Here is an 8,656-nt window from a genome sequence, read left to right as displayed (position 1 = left end):
ATAGACCCATATTAAAAAAAACAAAAAAAAGATTCTAGTTCATTCCTATTGGTATGGCTTGGTCTCTGTTCTGTCTGCAAATTTCTCTGAATGTCTGCACTTAACATTTCTCATATTCCAACATGCCTAGAACCAAATAAAGACATTTTTGATTCATTTCTGCAGTTGTTCAAGTCTCTCAACATTCCACAGACAAAGCAAGCAGCATATGTTTGACATCACTTTTATTGTTCTGTTGGCGTACACGCACGTTATTTGATAGTCGGCAAATTAGAAATTGCACATCACGTATTTGGAGCATACAAGTACTGTACTGTACTCTACTGTCTATTTCTGGCCAATCGCTACAATCATAAACACTGTCTAGTGACCAATGAGTATTAAATATTACGTTGAGTTCATTCACAATCATGCAAGGTTATACAATTTGTTCTAAAAATACTTCAGTATCTGCATTTGGGGGGGGGGGGGCTCGTATAATATCACTCAGCTCATATCAAGTGCCATATTTCGGACAGTCCTGAGCCAAATCAAGCTTTTCAACCATTTTGCACAATGCCCAAATACGGCAAAAACGTCTTGACTCGGACAAAAGGAAAACGACCACTATGATTATAAACACTGCTTCAGGCAGTGCTCTTCAACTGCATCAAGTTGCGCATCTCGATTGCATTTTGCTTACAAAAAACAACGAGATGAGCGGCTCCCGCGGCAAGCCCGAGGTCCAATGCAAATATGCAGCAGCACATTGATGACATCACAGCAATCTGATTGGGTGAGTCCGCTTCAAATGTGTGTTTCATGCCCAGAAAGAGCAAAACAAATGACATCAAAACAGCTTTAGAAGTTGGAAGCCATCATCTTGCTCTGAATGTTGCAGCATATTCACTTTCAGCGATTATCACGAGTGGGGCTTTTCGTTCCCAATCTCATCATGTTCCCTTGAGTCATCAGAGGTGACCGGCCTCTCCGGCCATCAGACGTTACCGCTGTGTGGGTTGGAGCTCAGATCCGACTCCATCTCCCCAGCGGCTCCGGCGTTTCTCGCCGAAAGGCGATCCACAGAACGTGGCGAGTCGCCCTTGGCGCGGCGGCGGCGGCAGCCATGGCGGCAGCACGCCATCACGTCGGCCAAGTCGGCCCGGAAGGACGTGGTGTAGAAACCGTAGATGATCGGGTCGCAGCATGTATTCAGGTTGCCAAAGACAAACAGGATGTGGTGCACGTACTCTGGAGTGTGCTGGATCATGGACGGTTGGAACCAGTACCAGATCCCCAGAATGTAATAAGGGGTCCAACAGATGACGAAAGAACTGACAATGACTATGGTCATCTTGAGGGTCTTCATCCGGGCTTTGGGAATCTTGTCTTTTCCACTACGTCGCAGGCATCGCTCACCATCTGGAGAGTAGGAGAAGCATAGTTGACTTGGTCCAAGCGTTAAATCAGTCTGTAAGAACTGCATAAAGTATCCTTTGAGTACAATGACCTTACTAGAAAAATACAGAAGAAAAATGTTGAAGGGGCTGGAACCAATTAACGGCATTTCCACGGAGCTCCATGATTTGATTCTTTTGAGATACCGAGCAAAAGTCAAGTCAAATGTCAAGGCTGACTGTGGGGGTGGCCCCGCACACGCACGCACGCACGCACACACACACACACACACACACACACACGCACACACACACACACACACACACACACACACACACACACACACACACAGACACACAGACACACACCTTTGCTCTTGTGCATCTGCCCAGTGATCTTGGTGAGGATGCTTGTGTAGCAGAAGGTCATGACAAGCAGCGGGAAGACATAGAGTGTCACAAAGTGAAACATGTTGTATGCCGTCTCCTGCCAGCCATGCTGGAAACTCCCGTGGCTGGCGCACTGAGTGAAGTTGCCTCCGTCTGCCTTAATGGCCCGAAAGATGAAAAGCTGAGAATGAGGAGAGTGACAAGATGAAGCATGGGAAACACTTTGCTTAGTCGTCGTTTGTTTGCTGGAAACAAATGTCACCTTTGTTTATGGCATACAAACGCCAAAGAACTTTGAAAGCAACAGTTCTTTGCTCCACTCCTGTGCATTAAATGGCTTTTAATGCACCGCTCTTTGACAATATGTCTTACATGTGCAGGCTCAATGAAAATAGGAAGTATGCCACTTTCCGGATGTGAGCTGTGGCCAACGGCAGCTCTTTGGCAAACGGGCTCGTTGTCTTTGTGCGATTTGCGCGATTGCTGGATCAAAGGTAACCCCGCGGCACTTGTACAGTAGTTAGAACAGCATCAGTTGAGCACCAAAAGCAAGCAACGATTGACACGCTAATCTGTAAGTACACCACAATCTTGGCAAAGTGCTCTTGTTTGACTTATTCATGAGGCTTGCATCTCCCTCTCTCCAAAGGCACGCAAGCAGCAGCAGCAATCAATCTGCAGCCCTATTGAAACAAGCGGCCGTCCAATGGAGCGTGTCGGCTTGGCTACGCGGCAATCTCAAAAAGACATTTACATTCCAAAAACAAGATGAACAGCGCCACAGACAATAGGCAACATAACACAACGAAGGACCAGGGAATGAAGACAAGGCGCAAAAAGAACCAGGAAACAGACAGAAGCCCAAATCCTATGCGACAAAACCCCATTTGACGAAAAAGCCAGAGGTGAAAACCACCCAACCTGACAAATAGGGGCCTCCACTCTAATGAAGGTTTGCCCTCAATTAGTCGGTCTACAAAACAAATGAAAACGCCACTGGGTAGTTGTAATTCCCTCCACGATACATCAAGCCGACGGTGTTGTTGTTGTTGTTGTTTTTTTGGATGATACGAGATTTGGTTTTTTCCACCGCAGCGTAGCTAGAGGTCCCTTAATAATGTGACACCAGAATTGGAGGACAGCGGTGATTCTTTTTCTTTACCTGTGAAGAACATTTCACAGTGACAAGCACATTGTTGAACTATTGTGCTTGCGCTCCAGGTTCAGGAAAGCCAAATGCGAGCACCCTGTCAGCCCATGATCCTCCCTCCCTCCCTCCTATCAATGATGGATCTGGTCCCAGCTTCAACAAGCTGCTCACGAGCACTATTTTTAGCTCCACTCTCTTTCACAGAGGCAACAAAGTGTCTTCCACCATCTTCCACCTTTAAACTAAACCTTCTTCCGCCCCAAAAGACAGTGTCTCTCAGGTAAGCAAACCTGAATTCGCTCATACTAGCCTTTCAAAAATGCTCCATTCTACTACAGCTGTCAACTTTGACTGACAAGAAAGCGCTTGTTCAACAAGTATAGCTGAGGAAAAGTCCCAGCAAGCAATCTTACCTGAGGAGATGCCAGCAACAAGCTGAGCGTCCAGGCCACCAGCAGCATGCGTTTGTTCCTCAGCCCAGCATCCAGGGAATCCAGAGGATGGAGAATGGCCCGATATCGGTCCAGGCTCACCACCACCAGTATGAACGCCGCCGAATGCATGGCAAAGAGTTTCAAGAAACACAACAGCTTGCACATGGCGTCCCCCGCGTACCACTGCACGGTGATATTCCAAACGGCGTCCAACGGCATCACCACAAAGGTCATCACCAAATCGGCCGACGCCAAGCTGGCGATGAGCGGACGCAGGTGCGCCGCCAGCCGATAGCCTCGGCCCCAGCGCACGCTGATCAACACCGACAGGTTGCTCAGAGCGGCAAAGACGAAGAGCACCAGGGTGGCGGCCACGCGGCAGCGGGCGGCCGCGGTGAAGGCCGGCGCTTCCCAAGGTGCGGCGGCCGTACCCGTCGAGGAGTTGACCGGAGGATATGCGGCTGTGGAAAGGTTCCCTGGCATGGTGGCACTCTGAAAGCAACAACGGCACGTGCCACAGGGAAATCAAAAACAGCATATTCTGATTAAAGCCAGTCAAAGCTACATTTGTGTTTAAAACCTTCATTCAACAAATAGTCTGTCTGTTTATTAGTGAGTGCCTCTTCTCATTCACCTCATTGGACTGTACATGTGCTCATGTGGCCGTTTGAAATTCTTGTAAGATGAAAATCCTTCAACAAAGTCAAATGTTTGTAATATGAAGTCAATTGTCCCCAAGTGGGTTTTCATTAGCCAACAGATAACATTGGTGAAGCAGCGCCCTCCTGTGGTAAACTGTAAGAACTCCTAATGCGCCAAAGAAATCACTCAGTCTGCAATAGAGCACACATCTCCAGACGCTGAAACTAACGCACGTTTGTTTCACTGTGCTATGACGCAAACCGTGACTGACAGCACAATGGACACAATCAATCTGCAGTTTAGTACGTCCATGAATTGAAGCGCATGACTTGCGCAGCCCTAACCCATCATCCCCTAACATCATCATTACAATCGGCAATATTCTTACCTGAAATCTAATCTTTGCCAAATCTACCGACGGTGAGGTGAAGTCAAAACCATCAGGGACGGTGTCAGTAGCTGTCCAACGTGCTGAAGCTTCACTTTGACTCTCTGTCCTTTGCCAGTCTCGCGGTTTTCAACCACCTCATTCATGATCCCCACCGGTCGTTTTTTTTTTTTTTTTTTTTTTTTTTTTTTTTTTTTTTTTTTTTACTGCATCCTAACCACCTCTGTGGGCTCGGCCATTAAGCCCGCCTTCAGGCACGCGTTCTGTCCCTTCCTGCGAATTCAGTGTGAAAAAAGGAGCCCGGATCGATTCCGATTGGTTAATTGGGCTGCATGACGTGGCGACTGCTGCAGTCTGAGCAACGCATGTGACACATGGAAGATACCCTGGGAAATTTCCAGGAACAATGCTGCTACTGCTGCTGCCGATGCCGATGCCGCTGCCGCTGCCGCTGCTTTTAGGCACACCTGGGAAGAGAGACTGCATCAAAATAACTCTGTCATGCATGCATACAGGAGCATGCTGTAAAGTACTTGAGTGGAAGTTAGAGATCAAGGTGATCACACCGAAACTACAGAAGATGACATTTGTTTGTCTGACATGCTTTTCTGTCTCTCTCTTTCTCTCTCTCTCTCTCTCTCTCTCTCTCTCTCTCTCTCTCTCTCTCTCTCTCTCTCTCTGATGGGTTCACAGAAAATTCAGCAGAAGCACCAGAAGGACAACTCAATCGTCTCCTACCTGATTAAACCCGTGCAGAGAATCACAAAATCTCACCTCCTGCTGAAGGTAAAGGAAAAAAATAGCAGCTATTCAGTCACTCTTCCGTCGCCACTAGGGTTAGGGTTAATTATTGACATTTGAAATGTAGTCAAATTGAAGTCTATTTGTTTAGTACTAATTTCACGCAGTGCTGTTTAACTTCGTGTTTTTCAGTGGCGGTAGGTGAATTTTCACCCGGGCAAGAAGTATCACATTTTAGGGTCAGAGATGAAATAAAGGATGCAAATTGTATTTTTAATATCTACACACAGGTCGTGGGATGCAAATTTGGGTGTAAGGTCCCAAAAATATTGAGTACAGTGCTCTCTTAATGCAATGATTAATGTTGTCCACTTGGGGTCGCGTTCCCCTTATAAACAGCGAGTGTACTTTTCATTGCAGTGCAAATAAAGTTTCTTCCTTCCACTCTGACAAATGAGGCATGTAGTGTGTGTTTTATTCCTCCGTCATTAGAGCAATATATTCGCAGTTGGTTGATCCAGGAGACAGACGAAGGCGATACTACTGTTGCATCGCACCACTGTGCCAATAAGTTCATAATAAATAATTAAATATTCCAATGTGCAAAGTAGGTCAGGAAGTCCACAGGCACTTAGTTGGTTATGCATCTTGTTGGGAACATTATAAACTGTACGTGTAAAATTCAATAAGCGATCACGGTGTATTTTTAATATGGAATGTATACAAAAATAATGTTAACAAAGCGACAGAAACTCCCACCTTCCAAAGACGTTAATTGTCAAGGTTAAATGCTGCTTTGTTTATCACCATCAATTTGCATTGAAATGAGCAAAGTGTTTTTAGTGCATGTCACAGGTTGACTTGCATTCCGTGGAGTACAATTTGCATTGAAATGAGCAAAGTGTTTTTAGTGCATGTCACAGGTTGACTTGCATTCCGTGGAGTACACTGCACCGGAGATGTACTTGTGAAACGAACGCTGTCAATTCATTTGGATAGAGGTAACAGCGTTGTCATCCATCTGCACTCCTGCTCTTGGCTCATTGTCATGCACATACGTTTATGAGGGGGAAATAAAAAGATAGATTTCTTTGAATGCGCTGCATTGGTGTTCGCTATCATCGCTTCAACCGCTCTTGTTGAAATTGAAAGGGCAGCTCAAAAGAAATGCAATCCATTTTCGACAATTAATATACTGTCATTGGTTCCTTAAGTTAACATGGCTCTCGGTTAAGCAGCAGACAACAACACTACTATCAGCCAATGAGTGGGTTCGCTGAGTCCGCCGCGGAAATTACTATCCAATCAGATGTCCGGAAGCCTCCACCACACGCGGCAGCCAACCAATGACATTTCTAACACGGCCAGGATCACAAAAGAGCGACCAGTCAGACGCCTGTCTGGGCCGCACGGCGCGCCGTGCTGACCAATGAGCTGTCTCTCGGGATCCACGGAGGGGGCGATCGTCTGCTAGGCCCAATCATCGCTTCAGTGCCGCCTGCCGGTGCCGGGGACTGGTGGTGAGAATCCGCAGCAGCCAGCCAGCCAGCCAGCCAGCCAGCCAGCGCGTCAGGACGGGAGCGCGAACCCGGAGACGGTGCACACTGAGGCGAAAGCGAGACGCAGGTGAGACCGAGGATGCGAACGCGGCCTGGGCTCCAAGCAGGAGAGGAGCTTGTTTTCAAATGACAGCAGCGGCGGGAGTGTTGTTATGGCGTTGGGCTGAATGGCTGGCTGAATGGCTGAATGGCTGGCTACCGGTGCTTATGCTGACAGACAATAGAGCGCGAGCGAGCGAGCGAGCGAGCCTTTGCTTTGCTTTGCTTTGCTTAGCTTTGCTTAGCTTTGCTTTGCTTGGCTATTAATTGATGCGGCTTGACACTGACGTGCGGCAGCCGTCGTCGCCTCGAAGCGTTGACGTCCATGAAAATGTCTTGCTTCTTTCTGACTCGGCGGTACGCGGATGCTTCTTGTTGAAGCAAGCCCTCCAAAAAATCCAAAGCGAAAGATGTTGATTGCTTGCTTTGTGATGGAAACGGAATGCCTCCAGTCCTCTTCATTGTTTCATGCGGAGTCTCTTGGGGTTAACCGGAGCCCCGGATCCTGCAAATACTTCTTAATGCTCGTTTAAAGAGCACCGGGATGAGATGAGGCGTTAGGATGGTTTTATACAGGCAAAGCAGCTTGAAGTGGCGGATTAAACGCGTTGGCTGGGGAGGAGGCCGGCGGCGGCGGCGGCTGCTGATGGCTCTCAGCAATTAGGAAGGGGGGGGGAAATACGAAATGTATCAGCCATTTACGTGGAGACTCAACTGGGTTCACATGCACCTACTAAATGGCTGCCTGACAACGTAAGCAACATCTTACTTGAAGGGGGCAAGCGATGAATGATCCGGGCCGAGGGGCTAGCTGATTTGTTCCCAGAGTAAACTAAGCAAGATGTGGCTTTAGAGACCAAAAGGGAATCAATATGAAATGTAGTCTGCCCATTATTGTGCACTTGAATGCAGCTATGGCTTCACCTTTGCTGCCGCTCCCCAAGTCAAGTAGATGCTTATATCGCGTAAAGATCACTTTTGGCAACTTTATCTTTTGGTCAATGTCTTTTTCTATGGCGGCGGCAAACGGACAAGAATTGCTCAAGTTGACACCTCCAATATGATTGTCATTGCTTTGTCACTCCTGGTCCGCACTTGTATCAAATGGCTTCCTATCGTTTCCTAGCAGCTGCTCTTTTTCAACATCAAATTGTCACTTCCTTATCAATAGAAAGCAGCACAACCTTTGGTGCACGGAATAGAAGTTGCAGCCCTTTTTTTGCTTGGTCTGCTCTGTATGAATGAATGCTTCCTGCTGTTGAGGAGAGTGAATGAACTGGAGTATTCTCAATGATGGATGGAGTCTTTTCCTCTTCCCAGCTCTGCACCCGTGGATTTTGCACTGTTTACCCAATTTGGTCTTCTACTAAACAATCGTTACAGGGAGCTGTTGTTATAGTAGCCTGTTCAGTTAACGTTTGAAATTGCATCCAAACGAGTTAGAACTAGAACAGGTTCGCTCACCATTGTTCTCGATTTGATTTGATTTGATGTCATGATTATAATTCCCAAAGTGTTATTGCCACTTTTATTTGGAATCAAAGACAATTCCAATCAGCACCATTTGCTTGTCAACCACAGCAATGTTTCCATGCAAGACAAAATGGACTGGACTTTTCAAGATTGTTGAGGTTACTAAAGTCATTTGAGGTGTTGCCTGACTTGTGTGTCATGATGTTGGATTAGTTTTCCATCTGCTGGATTCTTCAAACCATAATACACCCAACCACCCACACTCCTGTCCTTTGTCGGTGAAAAAAAAAGATTGCCTTCCGCCATGTTTCGTTGCAACGTGGATGCTCTATTGTTCGCTATTTTATTGTCAACAAATCTAATGGAAAGACCCACTACTTACTCATTTCCTTACTCTGTCTGTGTGTGTGTGTGTGCGTGCGCGCGCCTTTTCATTTTGGGCTCCAGAAGTCCAGACTAGTCCA

The 8,656-nt window shown here is 46.9% G+C and overlaps 1 protein-coding gene across 1 annotated transcript; it reads right to left on the bottom strand.

Moving 5' to 3' along the window:
• Positions 1-207: 207 nt before the first annotated feature.
• On the bottom strand, positions 208-4,607 carry gnrhr1 (gonadotropin releasing hormone receptor 1). The gene is made up of 4 exons (XM_049751974.2): positions 4,381-4,607; positions 3,330-3,842; positions 1,746-1,947; positions 208-1,401 (listed from the first exon to the last, which is right to left on the bottom strand). The coding sequence occupies exons 2-4, from the start codon at positions 3,831-3,833 to the stop codon at positions 977-979; spliced, it is 1,131 nt and encodes a 376-aa protein (XP_049607931.1). The 5' UTR covers positions 3,834-3,842; positions 4,381-4,607; the 3' UTR covers positions 208-976.
• Between the last annotated feature and the right edge of the window lie 4,049 nt (positions 4,608-8,656).

The sequence above is a fragment of the Syngnathus scovelli genome, chromosome 19, assembly GCF_024217435.2.
Source record: "Syngnathus scovelli strain Florida chromosome 19, RoL_Ssco_1.2, whole genome shotgun sequence".
NCBI classification, from domain to species: domain Eukaryota; kingdom Metazoa; phylum Chordata; class Actinopteri; order Syngnathiformes; family Syngnathidae; genus Syngnathus; species Syngnathus scovelli.
This window is presented reverse-complemented; position numbering and strand designations above follow the sequence as displayed.